This window comes from Camelus bactrianus, chromosome 6 (assembly GCF_048773025.1).
Source record: "Camelus bactrianus isolate YW-2024 breed Bactrian camel chromosome 6, ASM4877302v1, whole genome shotgun sequence".
NCBI lineage: Eukaryota > Metazoa > Chordata > Mammalia > Artiodactyla > Camelidae > Camelus > Camelus bactrianus.
Window position 1 is genome coordinate 3,451,209 of NC_133544.1, and position 24,656 is coordinate 3,475,864.

Below are 24,656 nucleotides of genomic sequence, written 5' to 3' on the forward strand. Positions count from 1 at the left end.
TCAGCCATCGCCGCCGCCGCCGCTGCCACCCAGAATAACAATACTATTTCAGAGCCCCAGAACGTCCTTCTGGGGAGCAGACAATTCTACCTAAGCATTTAGCGGGGGTCCATTTGCCCCCTTTCTCCCCGGCCGGGGGGTCCCTGCTAGGGTGTGCACCCCGCGTCCCAAGCCCCTGCCCAGGCATCTGTGAAGCTGGGTCAACCACCTCCGCGGCCCCACCTGCCCCCTCACGCCCACCGCGCGCTGCCCGGGGGCGGGCGCCCACTCCGCCCCCTAACCCCGCCCCGGCCGTCAGGACCCGGGTCCCGGCCGGGGCACCGCGGCCCCGGCGCGACCCGCCGCCCCCGCCCCACCCCAGAACTGGCAGGGAGCGCCCCCGCGCCCGCGAGACCCCGGAGCCCCGCCGGGCCCCGCTCCCGGGCAGTTTCCCGCCGCCCTCCGCGCGGCCCCTTCCCTCCCCGCCCGGCCCGTGCGGCGGCCCGGGCCCCGACTCACTTTCTCCTTCTTGTTTTTATTCGGCATGGCTGGTGCGGGCCGCCGCCGCCGCCGCCCCCACCGCCCGCCCCCCGCAGCAGCAGCGCCCCCGCCCCGGCCGTCGCGCCCCCCCGGCCGCCACCGCCGCCGCCGCCGCCGCCGCCGCCACCGCCCGGGGACTGAGTCGTTCGCTCGCTCGCGCTTCCCCTTTACCAGGCTCCCTGAGGATTCGGCAGCCGCGGCGCCGGCGGCGGCGGCGGCGGCGGCTGCAGCGGCGGCGGCGGCAGCGGCAGAGGCGGAGTCTCTCCGCCCCTCCCCCGGCCCGCCCCTCCCCTCCCCCAGCCCTCGACCCCGCCCCGTCATAGCCCCGCCCCGCCCCGCTCTGGCCCCGCCCCGCCGCCCCCAGACGCCCCGCCATAGGCCGAGGCGTCCTCACGTGCCCTAACGCTCTCCTGCATCCCAGTCCCTGCACGCGGCCTAGTTCTACCGCGCCGCGTTCCGGCTCGAGTCCGTCTCAGGCTGGGCAGAGGCGGCGGCGGCGGCGGTGGCGGCAGCAGCGGCGAGGCACCGGCTGGGGGAGACGAGCCGAGTCTGGGGAGCGAGAGTGGGGCTGAGCCTAAGGCGACAGGCCGGTGACCGCTGTGGAGGTTCGGGACGAAGAGAGCAGGGGGCAAGTGAGGCGTGGAAAAGGCACGTCTGAATCGGATGGCAACAACTTCTGCAGCCGGCGGGGCGCGGCCCAGCGCGAACGGCAGCCTCTGGCCTTGTCCCCTCGCCGCCGCGGCACTTGCCGACTTCTGAGGCGGTGGTGGCGGCTGACGGGGCCCAGGAGCCAAGCGAGCAGCGGTTTCGCGCGTCCTTGCTAGGCCCCGCCCACTGGGGAAGTCGCCCCGCCTCCTCCCGCGTCGGCACCGCCCACCGAGGCCCGCCCCGCCTCCTCCCGCCCCGCAGATCAGGCTCCAGCTACGCCAATGGGATTTTGTTTTATTCTTTAATTTGGCTTGATCATAAGCATATGAGGGATCCGCTGCATAATGCCCAGGAGTCACGTGATTTCTTTCCCCTCTCTAGTAGCTCTGGGGAGATTATTGAAGGGAAGTTTTTCAAGGGAAGAAAACTTTTTGATATACTACTTCCAGTCTTGCTATTGCAGAAATACATTAGGTATTAAGACTAGATGTGAGCGAATTTCAGGTGTGGGAAGCATTGCTTCTCTTAGGCCGCGGTTTTCACTCTTGAAAGTTTCCTGGCAAAGCATTTTCGATTTTTCTGTGCTGCTCTGCTAAAAGCTAAAAGACAAGAAGAAGAAAAAAAAGATCTGAAGTGAGGTGTATCGTGGGAGGTCCTGAAAGTAAGTTCTGCCTGCAGGTGTCTGAATGTGCGCCTTTAGATGAGTATCTGCAGGTAAACTGCACAGCCTCAGCTATTCGTGCAGAAGAAATGGTTTTTGATTAGTCTTTTGAGTGGGTTGGTAGTTTCTCCAAAACAAATAGTTTTTTAAAAAACCGTGGGAGGAGGGTAGAGCAATGCTTCTAGGCAATAACTTTTCATTTTGCAAATAAAATATCTGCTGACAATTTAATAAACCCAGTATCAACCTATATCAAAAGGGATAATTTTCAAACTATTAGTTCATGGCCAAGGAGTTCTAAGGGGGCTGAGGAGCTCCCCCAAGATGAGTCTCTGCCGCCAATATCCTTATATCATAGCCCTTAATGCAGTGCTGTGCATCGTTCATTCATTCAACATTTATTGGACGCCCACTGTGTGCAAAGCATGGTGCAAGGAATTCCATGGTGAACAAGGCACTACCCTTGTCTGCAAGCATTCCACATCCTTGGGGTGGAGACAGAAGAAAGTCAGGAATCAGAACACATCCTTGGGGTGGAGACAGAAGAAAGTCAGGAATCAGAAGACGTGACATACGACACGACAAGTCTGTGACGACTGGGGTGAGAGTGGTCTGGCTTGGGAGCATGAAAGAACATGGGATTATTTTGTTATGGCCGGAGATGAGAGTGAAGGAACAAAGACTTCCAATTAAGACTCCTAGGCTTTGGCGGGGAATTGGCTTTCTTTTTGAATGAATGCAATTCAAGGTCACCGAAGGATATTACACTGGGGAGTGACTTGCTCACATTTGTGCTTTTGAAGACATCCGTGGCAGGAATGTTGGGGGAGAGGAGCAACCAGCATCTAACTGTGGTCCAGATGTGTGGCAGTAACAGGAGGAAGGATCACAAATACTCAGGAGGCCGACTTGCTCCTTGTGGGAGGGAGCCAGCATTGGAGATAAGAGGCTCATGCCCGTGTTTGTATTTGGGGCAACATCGTGATGAGGGACACGAGTGGACCGTGAGCTTTTGAGGGAGTGTGATTTCAGTCGTGGGGCATGTCAAGTTGAGCTGCATCTGCTACCTACCAGTCAAGGTGTCTTATCTGGCAAACAGAAATGCAGATCTGACGCTCAGAGGGTCAGTGCATGTCTGGGAAGGTATTTATCAGCTCAATTTGACTTTAAGGGAAAGTCTAGGACAAGATACCAGAAAAGCTGCCTCATTACCACCCAATGACCTTGAAACCGTAGTAAACAGAGAAATTGGAATCAACACTGTCGCCTGGCACATGTGTTCCTCAATGGCCATTGAACTGGTTTTCATTTGCCCACATTGACGAGGGCTATCCCAGATCCAGTGTTAACCAGCAGTTGGTTACAGAATGTTCACAGGGGACCTTGGGTACCGAGCGGTGTCCTGGCTGCTGCAGCATTTACAGGAACGCTAAGGTACATGTAGCTTCTGCTCGCAGAAGAAGGGATTCAAAGTAGACTGTCAATGGGATATAGAGATCGTGTGTGTGTGTGTGCTCATACTCAGATGTGTGTGTGTGTTGTAAGTGTGTGCACACGTGCCTGAGGGTTACCTCTTCTGCGATGCCCCACCTTCCTTCCATGTTCATATAGGCCCTGCCCGTGTTACACACAGTGCCTTCTCTTCAGACCCCACCTTCTGGAGCACTTCTCTGAGATGGCCCGTAGTAACTGAGAATTGCTTTTTCTACGTCTGGCTTCTCTGTACAATGGATTGCTTCATTTGTGCCCCTGAGGTCTCTCTGAGGCTCAGAGAGGTCCCAGAGGACATAGGTCTTTGGCTGCACTGCAGTCACCAGCCACAGGGGCACAGAGTCCTGTGGCCTCACTCACTCTGGGGAGTAGGTGGTGCAGATTAGCAGGGCAGAGAGAAGATGGCCCTTGACCTGGAATTGGCCGTCTACCCTCAGAAGCTCTGCTCACTCGCTTGTCTTGGAAGGTGTCCATGACGGTGGCCCCGCCCTCACCAGGTCCTCTTGAGGCTGGTCCCAAGTTGGTCCTGCCTGCCAGGCTGCAGCTTTGACCTCCCTGACCCAGAGCCCCATCTCCTGGCTCTCTGGACATTAGCCTGAGTTTCTGCATGTCCGTCTTGCCCTCTGGGCTCCTGGATGTTGAGGCGGTGCTGCGCACTTGGAGTTTGGCTGAGCTTCCTGGGGCGGTGAGCGTGTCGTAGGCCTTCTGTGTTTCCCAGTGCCTCGTGCTTGTGGAAGAGACGGATTGCCCTGCTTCTGTGGTTTGGCTGCCATCTCAGACTGTTCCACGGTCTCCTGCTGCCTCTCTCTGGCTGTTGTCTCCCCCTCAGCCTGGCGTATGCCTATCAGCCCCCACTCCTCACCTCTCTGGCGAAGGACTGCCCACGGCCTGGCCCGGACTGGAAGTAATGTCTTCAAGGCCACCCTGAGGCCTTCCCCACCCTAAAAGCTCAACTCACTTACTGCCCGCACCCTTTCCTCAGTTCATTTCCACAGGTATGTCATTACACACTCATTTCTTGTTGAGCTTGGATCTGATTCCTTCATGCACTGCAAATTTGCCTGCAGATTTGGGGTGGAGGGTGGGGTCTACATTTAAGTCAGATTACGTGGATAGGACATACCCACGTAGAGTACTGACCACGGTGCCTGGTGTATAACGCACTCAGTAAGTTTAATCGCCACCACGTGGACAATGATTTGATGTGAGGTGCTGTTCAGTTCTGGGGATCCAAGGACACACCCCAAAGTTACCAACTTTAGGCCCAAGGGCACCCCAAGCACTCTATGAGACTAAGGAAAGCCTCTTTTTAAAAACATTATTCTATTCTATTATTTTATTTTATTTTTAACACTTTTATTGCGGTATGATTCCTGTACAGCATACTATACATATTTCATACTATACAACTTGATGAATTTTGTTAGATGTATACACCAATGAAACCACCACCACAGTCAAGATAGCTAACACTTCCACTACTCCCCAAGAGGTGCAAATAGGAAAGCCTCTTGCTTAGCCCCCAAAGAGCTTTTGATAAATGCCGCGGGCCAGTTGGTCCCACCATCTGGGAATAAATACCACCCAATCCTGCAGCGCATGCCCAGAGTACTTACCCTCTGAAAGCCAAAAGGTGAGAAATTTCTGTAGGTTCTAAAAACCTGAAGTTTCATAAATTGCTCTAAAACAATCTGTGAAAGTTCTAAAAATAAAGTAAGTTCTAAAAATATTTTTAGTAAATTTCATATCTAAATATTGAAGGAAAATGGGCAACAAGACAAAATAGAATTTCATTTTCATGTGAATACAATCCCTTTCTTTTTTCCTCCCAAATCCCTAAGTCTAGTGGGGGAGATCAGACAGGACAGAGATAACCTGAGCTGGAGAGAGCATGCTACCAGAGCATTAGAGACCCGGGGTGAGGGGGTTCAGAGAGAGGAGGGCGCGTTCATGGGGCGGCAGGAAGCAGGAAGCTTGCTGGAAGGCAGGGCATTGGTGAAAGCTGGAGTGCACTCAAGTGCTGAATTTGGGTTCTTGTCCTAACTTTGGGGTTATTGGCTTTAACAGGCAGGACACAGACGGCCCAGTCAAGTAGGTCTACTAGAAATAAATTAACAAAAGCCGAAAGCTCTATGTATAGAGACATGCAGGGGCCAAGCAAATGGCTGAGGCAGAGCAAAGCACCCCTGGGAGGATGCCCTGGGAGCTGTCCTACGCCCACCCGGGCAGAGGGAGGCAGTGGTGCTCCCAGAGCCTGGTAGAGTCACTGTCAGAGCCCTGTGTAGGGAGGGAGGCTGGGGAGGGGGAGTAAATGCTCTAAACTCTCTCCTCTCCTTTCCTCCGCCTCTACCCTGCCCCCAGAATCTCTCTCCCCAGTGCTTCCCATTGGCCTAACCACCTGGGACCAGAGGGCCGGGGAATGGTGATGTGTTCCTTGAATGTCCTTTTCCAGGGCATGGAGTGGGACAGATAAGTGGGTGGGGTGGGACATCTCTGGAGGGGTCTTAAGTGGAGAATAACCCTGTATCTTGGTGGAATAAGAGATTTGGAATCAGAAGACTCGGGTCTATGTGATCTTGGCTCAGATCCTCTAAACCAACGGTTTCCAAACAGGGATGATTCTGACTCTCCACTCCCACATTCCTCCAGGGACATCTGGCAATGTCTGTAGACCTTTCTGGTTGTCACAACTGGGTGGGGGGTGCTCCTGGTACCTAGTGGTTAGAAGCCAGGGATCCTGCTAAACATCCTACCGTGCACAATGGAGAATCCTCCTGCCCCAAATGCTGACACTGCTGGGTGGAGAATCCCTGGTCTAAATCCCCGTAGAAGGGATATGATACCGCCGGCCCTGTTCCTTCCATGGGTACTGTGAGCACCACGGAAGATAGTGGGCGTGAAAGCCAGAACTGAGTCCACAGATGTCACTTAAGAAATTCTCCACCTGGACAGAACTCTACAGTTTGCTGAATGCACTTACAGACACATACACACAAATACACACACACACACACACACACACACGTTGCCATCATCTTTCTGCCCTTTATGTGGAAAAGAGAAAAACCTCAACTATGTCTTAGAAAGATGAGCTCACTCAGCCTTGTCTAGTGAGCAGAGTTCCCTTCCAGGCAACGACCCTTCCCCTGGAGACCTGAAAAGACTGCCTTTCTGAAAGAACTGCCATCTAAGTTTTAACTGAAAGGTAACGAGGCCTCTCAAAAAAATTGTTTTAATTGTGAAAAGACACACAACACAAAGGTTACTATGTTAACCCTTTTTAAAATACACAGTTCAGTACCGTTATGTATACTCACATATTCACATCCAGAATTTTTTCATCTTGCAAACCTGATACACCTGCCCATTGTCCCCTCCCCCAGTCTCTGGCCAGCAAGCACCATTCTACTTTCTGTTTCCATGAATTTGGCTACTGTGGTTACCTCATCAGAGTGAAACCACTCAGCAGTATGTCCTCAAGGTTCATCTATGTTACAGTATATGCCAGAACTTCCCTCCTTTTTAAAGCTTAGTAATAGTCCATTGTGTGGATAGACCACATTTTATTTATTCATTTATCCCTCGATGGACACAGATTGATTCTACTTCTTGGCTATTGTGAATAAGGCTGTTATGAACATGAATGTGTAAATATCTCTTTGAGACTCTGCTTTCATTTCTTTTGGATGTATACCCAGAAGTAGACTTGCTGGATCATATGATAATTCTATTTTTAACTTTTTGAGGAACTGTTACACTTTTACCATAGAAGCTGCATCATTTTACATTCCCACCAGCAGAGCACAAGGATTCCAACTTCTCCACATCCTCACCAACACTTTTTTAAAAATTTAATTTAATTTTTAAAATTATTTTTTCTATTGAAGTATAGGTGATTTACAATCTTGTGTTAGTTTCTGGTGTACAGCGTAGTGATTCAGTTAGAGATAGATATTCTTTTTCATATTCTTTTCATTAGAGGCTATTACAAGATTTTTAAAAAATAAAACTTACTTTTTAAAATTTTATTTTTTATTGAGGTGTAGTTGATTTACAATGTTACTTTCAGGTGTATAGCAAAGTCATTCAGTTATACACACACACACACACATATATATATATACTATATACACATATATTTTCAGATTCATTTCCATTGTAACTTACAATGCTGTGCTATACAGTAAGACCTTGTTGTTCATTTGTTTTATATATAGTAGTGTGTATCGCCAAATCCCGAACTCCTAATTTCTCCCTTCCCACCCACTTTCCCCTTTGGTAACTGTAACTTCCTTTTCTATGTCTGCGAGTCTGTTTCTGTTTTGTAAATAAGTTCATTTGTGGCATATTTCAGATTCCACATGTAGGTGATACCACGTGGTATTTGTCTTTCTCTGTCTGACTGACTTTTCTCAGTTTGATGATGTCTATGTCCACCCATGTGTTTTTCCTTTTTGGCAGTAGCCAACCTAACTGGTGTGAGATGGTATCTCATTAGACTTTTGATTTGAATTTCCCTAATTATTAGTGATGTTGAGCATATTTTCATATGCTTGTTGGCCACTTGTATATCCTCTTTGGAAAAATATCTAGTCAAGGGCATTTTTCAATCAGGTTGTGCTTTGTTTTTGGCTGTTGAGTTGTAGGAGTTTCTTATAAAATTAGCATACGAACCGCTTATCAGAGATATAATTGGCAAATATTTTCTCCCTGTCTATAGACTGCCTTTTCACTCTGTTGATTGTGTCCTTTGATGCACAGAAATTTTAAATTTTGATATAGTCCAGTTTATCCTTTATTTCCTTTTGTTGCCTTTGCTTCTGGTGTCATGTCCAAGGAATCATTGACAAATCCAATGTCATGAGGTTTGTCATCTATGTTTCATTCTAACAGTTTTATAGTTTTAGCTCTTCTGTTTAGGTCTTTGATCCATTTTGATCAATTTTTTGTATATGGTGTGAGATAGAGATCCAGCTTCATTCTTCTGCATGTGGTTGTCCAGTTTTCCTACCACCGTTTCTTGCAGAGACTGCCTTTCCCCATGAGTGGTCTTGGCACCCTTGTAGGAAACCATTTGATCAAATATGTGAGCGTTTATTTCCACTCTGTATTCTATCCCATGGTTTTATGTCTGTCTTTTTGCCAGCAGCATGCTGTTTTGTTTACTGTAGCTTTGTAAGATGAGAAATCATTTATATAAAGTTCCCAGGAAGGGGTCTGCTCAAGGCTTCACAGGCCTGCAGCCTGTGTGGTCACATGAGGCCCATGTGCCGAAGGCCTCACGCTGTCTGATGCTCAGACATTATCGTTTTGAAATTATTAATATTTCTGAACAAGGGGACCCATGTGCTCATTTTGCACTGGGCTCCCCAAGTCATCGCAGTCCTGTGTCTGGGGTGTGGCCACGGAGATGGTGGTTGTTCCTGCCCTCTCTGAACCACCTGGTACCTCCATGTCCTCTCCTGCCCCTCCCCTTGGAGCCCTCAGAGTCCTGGGAGGCTTCCTGGGAGGCACATGAGAGGGCATCCCCCAGCTGCCGTGGCCTGCACCTGCCCTCTGAGTCACGACATGTACACGCCCAGACGTTGGATGCCCTGGGGTCCTGGATCCCCTGCACCCTGCCTGGGGTGGTGAGAACCCCAGCCCCCTCTTTTCACTGCCCTTTTTCCTGCTCCCCAGTTTCAGAGCAGGGCTGCTTCTCTGCCTGGGGCTCCTCAGATCTCACAGTGATTCTAAGGAAGAAGCGTTTCTTTTTTTTTTTTAGTTGAAGTACAGTCAGTTACAATGTGTCAATTTCTAGGGTACAGCACAATGTCCCAGTCATGCATACACATACATGTATTCGTTTTCACAATCTGGGAAGAAGCATTTCTGATTGTTACTTTCCTTAGGCTGTGGGTCTGAGCCTGTGGGAGCACATCTGAACCACAGTATCACAGTGACTTATCCTAAAGTTAGGCCTCCTGCTCCATGTGAGATGGAAATGATCATAGCCACCCCTCCAGGCTGCTGTCAGGCTTAAACGATATATGCCTGGCGCATGGTTAGGAGTTGCCTAAGGAACTCAGTCACAATATCAATAAGATCAGCTGCCACTTAACCAATTGTGTGTGTGTGTGAGTGACTGACACGGAAAACAAGATAAAAATATCATATGATACTTGTCTTTCTCTGTCCAACTTCACTTCCCTTAGTATGATCATCTCTAGGTCCATCCACGTTGCTGAGAAAGTTTTCTTTGGGTGACCCTAGTCTCCCTTCTGCTCCTTTCTTACCTACCTAAGTGGCCCTAATGCAAACCTGATCTATGGGAAGGATTTATAACTGTTCCCACCAAGATAGAAGTATGACCACTTAAAACTCTCTCTGTGCTTTGCCTCTTTCATTCTAAATGAGCTCTGTCCCAAGCATGCGCAAAGTATTGCTCAGGGTTCCATGGTTTCAGCTAACAAGAACCACTCCATGCTAACTTGAGTGAAGGCTGGAGCTTTGCTGGCAGGGTTCTGGGGAGCATGAACACGAAATGAGAGCAAGTCTGGCACCCCCACATTAAGAGGTCTGGGCAGTCTTTTGGGGACAGCCCCCTCCCTGCAGGACCCAGCTCCTGCTTCTCCACCCAGGTGCTCAGACTCTGTAGAGTTGGGGGATGGGGAAGGGGGGCTGTGTTTGACAGCCAGTCCCCAGTCCCCTGAATTACATGAAATTAGGGAGGGAGAATTTCATCAGAGGACAAACGAAAGAGCGACAGATACCCAGGGCCACACTTTGCCGTTTTCCTGGCCTTTTGAACCCAGAGCGCTCATCTGGCTGACGGTGAGCGCTGGGCCTGTCCTCCACGGGGCCTGCCTTGTTCTCAGAGACGTCTGGTACCACCTTTCCCTGCAGCCACAGCGAGCTGGCCCAGAGGTAGGGGACCCACACAAGGGGAGCCGATCTGCAGTCTGGGCAGCAGTGTGGGACGCATCCTGGTGTGAGAAGTTTTGCTGGACCATCTGAACTGAGTGATTTGGAGAGAATGCGGCAAAGTCGGAAGGGCTGTGGCTGAAGACTTAGGAAGTACGGGGAGCTGGGGAGGCCATGTTGGTCGCAGTCAAGCTGAACTTGTGAGGGACGGAAGTGAGAGGAAAGATACAGAGATCAGAGATCAGAGATCAAGGAAGCCAGGGGCAGGGGGACTGGAAAACCCCAGACACATTGGAAACAGCATTGCAGAGGTCAGAGATGGCTCAGAGCTTCCCCTGTCCTCCAGCCCCCAGTTCCCAGAGGCCAGGCCCCATCAGAGCTCCTGCCCTTGGCTTTCCCTATGGTTCTGACCTCTGGGCAGCCTTACAGTGGACTGTGCTTTGGGCTAGTCTGAGTGTCTGTCCTGTCAGCCGAAAGGTCTCATGGAAGCACTGTGAACTGAATGTTTGTATCCTCCTCAAATTCATATGTTGAAACTCTAATCCCCAACTTACGGTGTCCGGAGATGGAGCCGCTGAGCGGTGGTTAGGGCAGGAGAGTGGGGACCTCGGTCTGGGATTAGTGCTCTAATCAGTAGCACAGGAAAGCTTGTGGCGTCTCTCTCTGTGTCTCTTCCTGTCTCTGCCATGTGACCACTCAGTCGATCAGGAAGCGGTCTCTCACCAGACACCAGATCTGCTGGTACCTTGATCATGGACTTCCCAGCTTCTAGAACGGTGAGAAATAAGTTTGTAGCTTAAACCACCCAATCTTTGGTGTTCCATTGTAGCAGCCCAAACTGCCGCAGTAGTAATACACGTAGATTGCATTAATGGCCTCAGTTCTTCCCTCCTCACACTTTTTATCATGTGATTTTTGCAGGGCCCTCCCTCTGTGGGTGGAGCATGCTTCTAGCCTTGTAACCTTGGATTCTGCCAAGGATTTGTGATGGCCAGAAGGATGAGGCAGAGTGAAGGTGTTTCAGTTCCAAGCCTAAGCTTCAATGGGCTGGAGTGCTTCTGCCTTCGCCTTGGGGTAAATGTGCCCAGACCAGCTTCTCTTGGTGGCACATTGTCCTTGGAGCAAGGCCTTCCCTGCCAACTCCACCTGCATTAGCCACCCCTAGGCAGCCACAGGTGTGGGAGTGATCTCCACCGAGCCCAGCCTGGATCAGCTGACTATCCTGTAACCCTCAGGTGACCCGCAGATCTGAGATGAAAAGATGTTTGTTTAAGTCTTTGAGTTTTGGGATGTTTTTGTTACACAGCCCATTTGGCAAAGCTACATGATACAAGATCTAACCAAACTATCAAAGGAAATATAATAACCTTCCGAGTCCACCTTTCCTGCTACTATTTGTTCATCATTTATTACACTCCTCGTCTGTGTCTCTGGAGCTGAGTTTACAGCAGATAAGAAAACAAGCCCTTCCCTTGCAGAGCCTGCGCCCTAATGGGGGAAGACACACAACACATTTGCAGGCAAGCAGATGAGTGAGACCATCTCAGATATTGACAGGCTATGAAGAAACCAAACCCGAAACAAAGTGAGGAATGGGTTAGCCCATGCTGTCTAGTACAGTGGTCACTAGCCACATGGGCATTTATTTTTAAGTTAATTAGAATGAAATAAAATGGAAGATTCAACTGTTTAGCCACACCAGCCATATGTCAAGGATGCAGTAGCCACATGTTTCTAGTGGCTACCACATTGGACAGCATGGATACAGGACATTCTCATCGTCCCAGAAAGCTCTATGGACAGTGCTAACTAGATTAGACTCAGTTAAGTGCCTGTCAGGGGGCAGTGGTGGCTACTTTAGCTACAGTGATCAAGGAAGGCTTCTCTGAGAAGGCAACATTTGAAGCGAGACCTGACAAGGGAGTTAGCCATGTAAAACTTTGGGAAAGAGCATTGCAGCCTAAGGATCAGCTGGTGCAAAGGCCCTGAGGCATAAATCAACATTGGTGATGCAGTCTGACTTAGACTGTGGAAGGACTGCTCTGGCTGATGGATGAGGGTAGATGTATGCAAGGGTAGGGGCAGGGTGGGGTGGGCAGAGGAAGCCAGATGCTAGTTGGCAGCTTTCACAGTGGCCCTGGCTGGACATAAAATTGACCTGGGCTTTTTCCTCCATCACAAATTGCCACTTGTACTGACCTGGATAATGACATATTCTCCTTACTTTTTGGGCTGTTCTGCTCCTGACAGGACACTGACCAGCATGATAATACTGTGTTTCACAGATGGTTATTTGACTCAGCTTTGACAGGGTGGGGAAGGCCTGGTGACAGGTGTGTGTCTTTTCTCCTTTTTTTTTTATTTTCCAAAATCTCACTCAGTCCAAAGGTAAAATATTCATGGCACAGATTTTAGCAGGCACAGGTAAATAAAAGAAAGAAAAGTTTTTAAAAAATTATAATCTCATCTTCTAAAGACAATTGTTCAGCTTTGTGTATATCTTTCCATTTTTTATATCCTTGCATATACATATATATAATATATATCATTCAAGTATAGTTGATTTACAATGTATTAGTTTCTGGTGTATCTTTCCATTTTTTCTATGCATATACATACATGTTTATATTTTTCATTGACACAAATAGGGTCAATGAAACCTGTAGGTTTAAAAAGAATTCTTTTTTAATTGAAGTACAGTCAATTACAATGTGTCAATCTCTGGTGTACAACACAATGTCCCAGTCATGCATATACATACATATATTCATTTTCATATATTTTTTCCATTAAAGGTTATTACAAGATATTGAACTTAGTTCCCTGTGCTATACAAAAGAAACATTTTTTAAAAAATTTATTTTTATACATAGTGGCTAACATTTGTAAATCTCAAACTCCCATATTTATCCCCTCCCACCCCCTTTGCCTGGTAACCATAAGATTGTTTACTAAGTCTGCAAGTCTGTTTCTGTTTTGTAGATGAAGTCATAGTGTCCTCTTCTTTTTTTTTAGGTTCCACATATGACTGATATTATATGGTATTTTTCTTTCTCTTTCTAGCTTACTTCACTTAGAATGGCGGTCTCTAGGTCCTTCCATGTTGCTGTAAATGGCATTATTTTATTCTTTTTTATGGCAGAGTAGTATTCCATTGTATAAATATACCACAACTTCTTCATTCAGTCATCTGTTGATGGACATTTAGGTTGGTTCCATGTCTTGGCTATTGTATATAGTGCTGCTACGAACATTGGGGTTCATGTATCTTTTTTACAAAGTTTTTAAACAATTTTTTAAAAGATTAAAAAATGTTTAATCTTATTTTATTTTATTTATATTAAATTATTTTGGAGGGGAGGTAATTAGGCTTATTTATTCATTATTATTATTATTTTTTTAATGGAAGCACTGGGAATTGAACCCAGGACCTCATGCATGCTAAGCATGTGCTCTACCACTGAGCTATACCCTCCTCCCTGAAACCTGCAGTTTTATAACTGATTTTCATTTAATGTTATACCACGTTATAAGTCGTGGCAACTTAACTTGCTCCTGTGCATATCTCTTGGATGCTCCTGCCAGGAAATTGGTCTCTCTGTTTAGTCCCTCCCCATGTGAGAGTCACTGCCACCCTTTTCATCCCCCTCCCTGGTCTGAGTCCCTACCCTCTCTCTCCTGGACTCCTGACGGGGTTCCCACTGCTGCTGACGAGCACCGGTAAGCACAGGGCAAAGACCCTCCAGCCCATGTGGGGATCTTGTCCAGGGAGGTTTTCCAGCCCTGCCTGTCTTTTGACTCTGCCAGGGCTCCTCTTTTCATCCTTAGACTAGTAGATGTGAGTTCCCTGACTAACTTTTGGTGGCCACTGAGAAGCTCACCTTGGGCCCTCCCTCTGGGTCTTTCCACCACTGGCTGCCTTGGGTGGAACATCCGCTGTCTTCCTGGTCCCTGGGGCCTGGCCCCCGCCTCCTTGGTCAGTGTCCTGGTTGGGTCATCTTCTCCCTGTAAGAAGGAGCTGGAGCATCAGTAGCCTTTTAAATGGCCCCCAGATGTCCAACTTTCTTACCTTCAATTCTGCACACCATTGTTTCCTCAAACATGGGCTGGATCAGATCACATTCCCCCTTAGAGACTGTCCTGGAACCAACAAGACCAATCTGACTCCCCAGCGTGCCGGGAGGCCCTCTGAGCTCAGCCCCTGCCTCTGCTTCCCCTGCACCCTGCCTTTGCTCTTGCCTCCATCCGCTCTCTGCTTCCCCGACCTCCCTGCCTACTGAAATCCTCCTCGCTTTGCCAACTCAGCGCAAAGTCCACCTCTCTTCTCTGGGTTCCAAGGACACGGTCTCAGCACCCCCAGAGAAACATTTTCTTCGTCCTCCAGCATTCCTGCTGGCTCCTTACCCGTCTAGCCCCCTCTTCTCTTACCTGAGATGTCCTCTATCTCTTCTGTAGAGATTCCCATTTAGCCTGGTGCACAGAGCACAGACAGGTCCGCCCTCCTCCTCCTCCACTTCCTAACGCCCACCGCAGGGGAGCAGCTGAACCTCACGCCACAGTTGCCACATCTGTAAAGTGGGCGTAGGAATTGTGCCTCCTTTATAGATTGCTTGTGAGTGAAAGAGAAAATACCTGCCTCTTTATGAATCTCTCTTCCCCGTGAATCTATAATCTCCTTAGGGGCAGGAATCATGGTGTATTTACCTTGGTGCCCCCTTCCTCAGTGCTCCCTTCCTCCCTGCCCCCAGCTGAGCGCAATGCCTGGAATACGATCATGGAGCTGGACTGTCAGGCAAGGTTGTATGCTTCTTGTGTGAAGGACCCTTCCTGTGTTTCCACCGGCCCTGGTACATGGTAGGCACTCAGTAAATGCTTTTTGGACTGAACTTGAAACTGTGTCCTTATTTACTTCTCATGGCTCAGGATGCTGTGGCCAGCTGCTAATTCATGCTGGTTTCTTTGGACCCTGAGAAACAAAGAAAAGTGCACGAAGGCACAAAGGGGCCGTATGCCCAGCAGATTCTCCCTGAGACACTGGCATCTATAATTATTCAGTGTTTGCAGGGAAAAGATGGCATTCTAATTTATGCGCTTGGCATTCTCCTTGTCCTGCTGAAAACCCTTCTGCCCAGCGTCACTCAACATCCACACACTGCCGAGGCTGCTTTTGCCCCAAATTTGTTGTGCACTTTTTCTTCTTTCCTTCCTTCCTCCCTTCCTTCGGCCAGTTTTAAATGACCTACAGGGTTATAAAAACTAAAATTCTGAATGATGCATTGCATGAAGTGCCTTCTATCTACAGTCGGCTACCCCCAGAAAATGTAACCTCATTTCAAAACCCCCTCCAAAGCCACGATCAGCACCCATGCAAGGTGGGATAAGGCTGGGAAAGCAAAGGAGACAACATCACTTTGGGCCAATATCCTCCACCCGCCCAGAACAAAGTAGGCCTGTCGTGCTGAGAAATAGGAGGCTATTTTGGACCTAAACTGTGATAAGTGTTTTCAGGATGTTGCTGAAGACAAGATAAGATTCAGCACGCCCACGTACAAACTCGTACATTAAATAATTTGCAGCTATTACAAATCTATACGAAATGCATCCTATCAGCATTTATGAAGTACCTACTGTGTGCTTAGTGGTGAGCTAGGAGCTGTGAGGACTGTGGGCGTTGGAGACAGATTCCACTGAAAAGGTGACGACCGGAATGAGACTCATATAAAGGCAGCAAATGAAAACTTGGCGAACAGTGGTCACACAGACCCCTGGCACTCAGTAGGCCACGGCACACAGTAAGCACTTGATAGTTGCTCATGGCATGAATGAATCAGGACACTTGCCCTTCACACAGCACCTCCGTGGGCCTATCTCTGTTTGGGAAGTCGCCTGGACAGGCCTATTAGTGTCCTAAGAAACGCGCGCCAGGAGGCAGAGACAACAGAAGTCATTGCCTCACGGTCTGGAGGCCGCAAATCTGAAATTAAGATGTCAGAGTCGGAGTGGCTTCCTTCTGAGGGCCGTGAGGGAAGCCAGGCCTCTCTCCTGGGCTTGCTGATGGTGTCTTCGTCTTGTCTTCCCTTTGTGGGTCTACATCCCATTTTCTCCTTTTCAGAGGACACTGCTTGTAAAGAATTATGGTCCACCTTAATGAGCTTGCTTGAACGTGATGACCTCTGCAAAGACCCGATCTCCAGCTAAGGTCACGAGGAGGGAGAAGGCTGTGTGTGTGGGGAGCATGACCCTCGTGGAGTGGAGGCCCGGTGGTGGGATCAACGTGAGAGTCCCGAGACTGCTTCCGGGAGAGCTCGTGTTGCAACTCTTGTCCACACCTGCTGCTGCTGGAGCGGGTCGGCCTCGGGGCCGCAGGGCTCGCCGTCGGCCCTCCTGCTTTTCTTTCATTTCCCATCTCTGCTGATTTGACTCTCAAATAGGCAAAGGCCCAGTGCTGCTGCCACTGAATCCCAGTTGTGGTCTGTTTCCCATGTTTCCAGGGACAGGTGTCCAGACTAGCACTAACCTGTGTGATGGCGGAAAAGCCTTCTTATGTGGGACAAATCTACTAGCCTCTGAAGCAGCAGCAGCTCCTGGGGTGGGGCGGGTATGTGGGGGATGAATCTGCCCCAAACTATGACAAAACTGCTCTCTCTGGAAATAGTGGGAAGAAGATAAATTGGATGGTGCAAAGTCAGAATTACAGATTATTATCATTCAAAGAAACTCATGCTCCTTAGTTGTAAGTTCATAATATGGATAATGATGACCCCCAGGTTCACAAACAATCACCCAGCGGGCCTCCTTAGAGACCAAACTGAAGGGAAATGGAATGATTGACTGTTTGTACCTGGAAGGTATGTGCTGCAGATTGCCTGTTCCACTGGGGCCCCGACAAGGTTTCCCGGCCCGCGTGCTATTTTTGACAATGTGACAATGACATGCCTCCCTCCCAGAGGTGGGATATATGCTCCATTCCCTGGAAACGGGCTGAGTCTGTGACTGTGGTGGGAGTAATGCTGTGTGACCACTGAGGCACTGTCATAAAAGGCTTTCTGTCCCGACGTTCATACTTAGAACACAGCTGCCACCAACAGGAGCACCACGACTGGCTGTGTGAGTGAGGAAGCGGCCAGAGAGCCCCGCCCCAAGCCGCTGCCTGGGACCGCACCAGCAGGAACTGCCCAGCTGCGCCCAGGGAGCCACCGGCCCCGGGGGGCTGATAATGCGACACTTGTACAGTGAGGCATGATTGTTACTGCTTAAGCCACTAGGTTTTGGGGTAATTCATTAGGCAGCAATAAATAACTGGGGGAGATGAAAATGGCGTAGAAAGCGAGCCGACCCAGATAACACAACTGATTTCATCCTGTTGCTCACACCTGACATCCTTGAACGTGCACACATGACATCAGATGCGTGATTACACCTGCCACGTAATTATGGGCAGAGCTCTCCGGGATGCGTGGGCGCGGGCTGCTGCAGAGATGCAGGACGGCGGTGGGCCGGAGCGCCCAGAGGCAACGCAGTGTTCATCAGTGGGGAAGATGTTGTTCAGTGTGTTTACCTGAGAGGAACACCCTGTGAAACAATAAATCTGCTGATTTCTATTCTTCTCCCTTTGCAGACTGTGTGTTTTTTTTTTTTAAATTTTGATCCCAGCACCAATCAGAAAACTGCACTGTCTAAATATTGAGATGCTTTGCTTCAAACAGTTGCTAAGATGTACTGGCAACATGTTTTTCTCCCAAGAACCCTCAGTTTTAGAGAGAAATCCAGATGACCCAGGTCCCTGTGGTCAGGGGTGATGCCATCCAGTGGGGGTTCCAGGCACCAGCACCCAGGTACCTCCTGGGTGCACAGCCATGGCTTTTTAAATCCCTAGACAATAACATGGTTGTTTTAGTCACTGTGGCCCCTTTTAGGGGTGGGTCCAGTTTTGTGAATCCTAAACCTTTTAAGTTAGGATGGCTCCTCGAAGGGAAAGAATACATTTTAGAATACAAAGTGAGGTCCAGAGCCTTGGGAGGCCGCATATAAGCCAGGGGCCCTGCAGGTAAGCGGTTTAGCTTCCCAGTAAATGTACCTTTGAGCTTATAAATGATAATACTGGAATTTGGACCGTAGTCTGTTGGGCACAAAGTCCGTGGTATTTCTGTGCATCGACAGTCTTCCTGAATGATGGGGGACAGCAGGCCACCAAATCCAAACTAGGAATGCATCACTTTCTAAGGAAGCAGGGCTGCAGGAAGGTCAGTGCAAGCTGTCTGGCTGTCAGTGTGCCTGCTGCAGGAGGGCCGGCTGCTGCCAGCATCCCAGCAGCTCCAGGGCACGTGCCCCATCATCAGGGCCCTCTGGTAGGTGGCTTCCCCTTGGGGACTGCTCCATCTACTCCCCTGACATCCATCCCAGGGTTCAGCTACCACAGGCGGGCAAAGGACATTCATTCCAGCCTCTAGTCCTCTCCTCCCAGCCCTCAGAAAGCATGTACACGAGGAAGGTAGGGACAACGTGATGGTTCTGCTGTTGACAGGTGGCCTTCTCTTCCTTCTGAAAGTAGAAGCAGGCTCCATCTGGCCTGGCCGAGGCTGTCTGGTCCCCACTGGGCACCACGGGCACCGGGGGAAGCCCGTCTTCCTCCCACGCCCTCCCCATCCACGCCCCTGGTCCATGGATCGTGCTTGAAATGCCTCCGTGAAAGCAGCTCTTTCTTTTATTGTTGAGCATTGTCCTCCTCTGGCTCCTCCTACCCAAAAAGCACCGTCTGGGAGGAAGTGCAAAGCACCAGGAGAAGGCACAGGGAGCAAGGAGCGGAGGGCAGCCTTCCACTCGGGGCCTCTTACAAACAAGTGACCCTGGCTTTTTAAACCAAATTGCAGCTGGGTCCCAAGGGGTCCCCCGCCCCAAGCCCATCCCCCAGGGAACGCTGAACTTTTCAGAGGGCGGGCATCCTCAGGACAGGGGACGGGTGGGTGTCTCAACATCAGCCTGTCCAGGGCATCAACATTCAAGAGCACATAGTCAGGGGAGCAGGACGAGGGAAGGGCACCTCCTCACGTGTGGGAGTCTTCATATTATTTTTGCAACAGCTGTATTGAGGTTTAATCCAGTGACATACCATAAACTGCATGTAATTAAAGTGTACAGTTCGATATGTTTCGACACAGACACACAACTGTGAAGCCATCACCATAATCCAGGGAACAGGCAGACCCGGCACCCCCAAAGTTTCCTGTGTCTGTGAGGAATCCTCCCTCACATTTCCCTGGTGCTCCTCCCCCAGGCAACCACTGATCTGCTTTCTTTCTTTTTTAAAAATCTTTATTACTTAACCTTTGTGGTTTTATTTATTTATTTATATTTATTTATTTAATTGAAGTATAGTTGGTTGCAATGTGTCAAATTCTGGTGAACAGCATAGTCTGATCTGCTTTCTGTTACTACACATTACATAGATTTCCTGGAATTTTATACAAATGGAATCACGCAGTGTGAACCCTTCCTATGTCTGCTTTCTTTCACTCAGCATCATGATTTTGAGATTCATCCATGTTGCCACATGTATCAAAAATATAACTAATATTCAGGGATAAGCTCTACCTGGTCCCGATGGACCATCCCATTCATTTGCTGTTGGATTGTATTTGCTACAATTTTGTTTGAGTTTTTTGGCCTATGAGTTTGGTCTTTGAATTTTTTGCATGAGAAATACTGATCTGTAGTTTTCTTCCTTCCTGCCTCCTTTCCTTTCTTTCTTCTTTCCTTTTCTTTATATCTTGGTTTTAGTATCAAAGTAATATTGATCTTCTCTGTAATACAAAACTTCTATGAGTGTTAAGTTGGGAAATACCCTTTTTCAATTTTCTGGGAGAGTTTCAGGAGAATGGGTATTATTTCTTCCTTAGGTGTTTGGTTGAATTCACCAGTGAGGACATCTGGGCCTGGGGTTTTCTCTGGGGGAAGGTTTTCCACTATAAGCACATTTCTTTAATAGATAAAGGTAATAAAAATTTAGTAGATAGAGAATAGATTAACCTAATCAGGTTATCTATTTCTTCTTGAGACAACTTTGATAGTTTGTGTCAGTCAAGGCGTTTGTGCATTTTTATCTGAATTATTTAATTTCTGGGCATAAAGGTATTATAATGTTTCCTCTTTATCCTTTTCATATTTGTAGTCTTTGGTGATATCATCTCTCTTATTTCTGATTTTGGTAATTTGTGTCTTTCTTTCTTTCTTTCTTGTTTCTTGCTTCCTTCCTTCCTCTCTCTCTTTTTCTTTCTCTCTCTCTTTTTTCCTCTCTCTTTCTTTCCCTTCCTTCCTTCCTTCCTTCCTTCCTTCCTTCCTTCCTTCCTTTCTCCCTTCCTTCCTTCCTTCCTTTCTTTCTTTCTTTCTTTCTTTCTTTCTTTCTTTCTTTCTTTCTTTCTTTCTTTCTTTCTTTCTTTCTTTCTTTCTTTCTTTTCTTTCCTTCTTTCTCTTCTTTCTCTTCTTTCCTTCTTTTTCTTTCTTTCCCATTCTTTTCTTTCTTTTTCTCTTCTTTCCTGAGCAGTCTGATAAGAGGCTTATTCATTTTATTGTTCTTCCCAAAGAGTCAGCTTTTGGTTTTATTGATTTTATCTACTGTTTTTTCTGTTTTGAGGACTTCCACTTTAACCATTATTATTTCCTTTTTTTCTAGGTTAAATGTGCTCTTCTTTGGTTTCTTAAAGTAGGTGCTGAGGTCATCAATTTGAGGTTGTTGTTCTTTTCCAGTATAGGCATGAATGTTATAAATTTTCCCCAAAGTACTGTTTTGATGGTGTATTTGTCAGCTCAAGTGGCCATGACAAGATACCACAGCCTGGGGGAGGCTTGAACACAGAAGTTTATTTTCTCAAGGTTCTGGAGGTAGACACCCAAGATCAAGGTGCTGTTAGGGTTGGTTTCTGGTTCTATAAGTCCATTTTGATTCCTTTGTTGATTTGTTTTTGGCTATGAGCCTTTGTTTTGTTATCTTAGTGACTGTTTTAGGGCTTTCAGTGTACATATGTAACTTATCACAGCCTACCTTCATGTGATTTTATCTCTTGTATATTCACATATATTATAAGAAGCTTTTAATAATATACCACCAAATCTCCCCTCATGGTCTTTATGTTGTCAAACGTTTTATTTATACCTATGTTATAAAATCTCACAGCACATCATTTTGGTTTTGCTTAGATAATAAATTACATTTTAATGTAGTTTAAATGATAATAAAACTTAACTATGAACCCACATCATTAACATTTCCAGTAGTCTTCATTTCTTTCTGTAGATTCATATATTTGTCTAATATCATTTCCTCCTGTGTAAAGGACATTCTTTCACATGTCCTAGAATGCATACCTGCTCATAAATTCTTTAAACTTGTATGTACATCTGATCATTTTGTTTTCATTAAGAATTAGTTTTGCTGGGTGTAGAATTCCAGGTTGGCAGTTTTTTCTTTCAGTACTTTAAAGATGTTGCTCCACTGTCCTCTTGCTTGCATTGTTTCCGGCAAGAAGTCTGCTGCCATTCTTATTTTTGTTCCTGCGAACATGCTGTGCTTATTTTCCTCTGGTTGCTGTAAGATTTTCTCTTTATTACAGGTTTTGAGCAATTTGATGATGATGTGCTTTGATAGAGTTTTCATTATGTTCTTTGGACTTTGGATTTGTTGAGATTCCTGGATATGTGAGTTCATAGTTATGAAATTTGGAAGACTTGGGGTCATTATTTTATTAAATATTTTTGGAACATCTCCTGTCTTTCAGTGACTCTAATGATATGTATGTTAGGCCACTTGAAGTTGTCCCACAATTCATTGATGTTCTTCCCACATGAAAATTGTGTTTTTTTCTCTCTGTGTTTTATTTTGGGTAGTTTCCATTGCTATGTCTTTGAGTGAACTGATCTTTTCTTTTTAAATGTCAATTTTCCATTAATTTCACCCAGTGTTCTTTTTATTTCACACATTGTAGTTTTCATCCCTAAAAAGTTGATTTGAGTGTGTCTTTCATGTCTCTACATAATATTTAAATACAGTTTTAATAACTGTTTTAATGTCTGCTAATTCTAACATCTCAGTTCTGAGTTGATTTCAGTTGCCTAAGTACTCTTCTCCTTATATTTTCTGGCTTTTTCCCAAGTCTGGAAATTTTTGATTGGGTGCCAGGTATTGTCCATTTTATCTTGTTGAGTGCTAGATACTTTGTATTGCTATAAACATTCTTGAGCTTTGCTTTGGAATACAGTTAAGTTGCTTAGATACAGTTTGATCCTTTCTGGGCTTGCTTTTATGATATGGTAGATGAGTGCATAGTAGCTTTTATTCTAGGATTAATTATTTCCCCCTACTGAGGCGAGATCTTCCTGAGTACTTTAATCAATGCCCCATGAATTGGAGCTTTTCCAGGCTGGCTGGTTGGAACAGACACTATTCCTAGCCCTATGCCAGGCACTGTCACCACTAATTCTTTCAGATGGCTCTTTCCCCAGCCTTGGGTCATTTCCTCAGAAGCATGAGCTGATCAATTCCCTGCTGAATGCTTAAGGGAGACTCTCTGCAGATCTCTGGGTTTGGTTTATATGCAACTTTCTCTTCTTTCATATTCTGTCCTAAGAGTTCTTACCATCTTAGTCTCCCTTGGCCCTCAACTCTGTCTTCTCAACTCAAGGAGTCTGTCTCTTTCCACCTGGGTACCCCTCTCTGTGCCATGGCTTGGAAACCTTCTCTAGGAAGTAAGCTGGCATAATTGTGGAGTTCACTTCAGTTGTTTTCACATTCTCAAGGATTACAGTGTTTTGTTGCCTGAAATCCAAGGAGTTGAGAACTCTGATTTCATGTATTTGGTCGAGTTTATTTTGTTTTTTTCAAGCAGGAGGGTAAATCCAGTCTCTATTACTCCATCTTGTTTGGGAGTGAAAGTTTCCATCTTCTTTTAAAATTGAAAATACTCTTCCAATTATAAAATTAGGTCATACTCATTGAAAAGAATCAGAAAATAACAAAAATATAAAGAAGGAAATAAAAAATTGCTCCTAATGTCTTCACTTATCCATAAACACTGTTAATATTTTGGTCTGTATTCTGTCATCTTTTATTCTGTGCATATGTGTGCATGTAGCAGGGTCACAAAACCACTCACAATTCATCAGATGTGCAAAGAAAACAGAACTCCTTAATTTTTCTACTTAATTAATCTGATCTTTCTTAAGAGGTACCATCTGCTAGGTAATAAGAAGAGGGGAGAACAGGAGTCCATTCTAGCAACCGTAGTCTAATGATAATTTAAGGAGTTCTTTGAGAAACTCATCATTCTTAGGCTAAAACACTTGACTTGAGATTGTGGCTGGTGTATGGGGGAAGAGTGGTAGGATTTCCGAGTCCTCTCGGTAGCCAGGAAGAAGGGGTCCTCTGGTCCACACATGTTCTCCAGGTTCTCCCTGACTTGGGCTGTGAGAACAGGGACTGGAGGTGAGGGAGGGAGACATGGAGGTCTTATAAGAAGGATGGAGAACTTGGAGAACTCGAGCAGCCTTTTAACTTCTGTTGTGGAGTTTGGAGAAAGGGGTCGCATATTTAATAGGATTTTAATATGCATTTCACTGTATCATTGTTATGAGTCACCCAGATCCCTCTTCTGGGAAGAACCTTTGCCCCAGTTGCTGGGAGTGCTTTCAGCTCAGCCCCTTCAAGGATTGCTCAGCTGCAGAGCCACCTCACCCAAAGTCATGACCCTTCCCGTGGCAGCCTCATGACAGGACACATCCGTGTTGGGTGATAAGGTCAGCCAACTCCACCCAACTCAGGACAACTCTTCGAGGATGATACCAGGTCCCGCACACCCTGTAGGAACCGCCACTGGGTCTGGATTGTAGTTTCCCTCCTCCCACTGCCCTATGCTTCCCTCCCCTCCCTTCCACAGGTGTCGATCCCAAGGCCAGTCCCTAATAAACAATCCCATTGTCACTAATTCCATCTCATACCACTTCCTAAAGAACCCAACTTGCAACGCTTACCCCAAGGAGACAAATTCAAAAGAGCCAGTTTGATAGCGTGGAAAGGTGCCTTGTTTGAATTTGCCTCTGATAACTGTTGGGGTGGAACCTTTTTTTTTTTTTATAGGCATTGACTGAATTACTTCCTTTATGGATTGCCTTTTGAATTGCTTCCTTTGCTTGTTTTTCTATTAAGGTGTTTGTCTTTTTCTTATTGGTAAGAATGCCTATGTGTATTACAGTCATAAAGATATTCATCTTTGCTTTCCGTATACATTTCACAGAATATTCTCAAGATTCCCAGTCTGTGATGTGTGTTCTTTTGTGGTTAAGAGTTCAGACTCGGTCACAAAGCCTTATTGCTTCCTAACTGTGACTTTGGGTACATTCCTTCACCTACCAGAGGCTTTGTTTTTTCATCTATAGATGAAATCTG

At 47.0% G+C, this 24,656-nt stretch overlaps 1 protein-coding gene across 4 annotated transcripts in view; it reads right to left on the bottom strand.

The window, feature by feature from the left end:
* The window catches only part of PPP2R5C (protein phosphatase 2 regulatory subunit B'gamma), a 120,386-nt gene extending 119,645 nt beyond the window's left edge, over window positions 1-741 (bottom strand). For 3 of the 4 annotated variants that reach the window (XM_074365022.1, XM_074365020.1, XM_074365018.1), the window contains exon 1: window positions 499-741. In XM_074365022.1, the coding sequence (XP_074221123.1) occupies window positions 499-525 (27 nt within the window). In that variant the 5' untranslated portion in view covers window positions 526-741. The remainder of the gene's footprint in view (window positions 1-498) is intronic. The other variant, XM_074365019.1, reaches the window with a different exon arrangement.
* Between the last annotated feature and the right edge of the window lie 23,915 nt (window positions 742-24,656).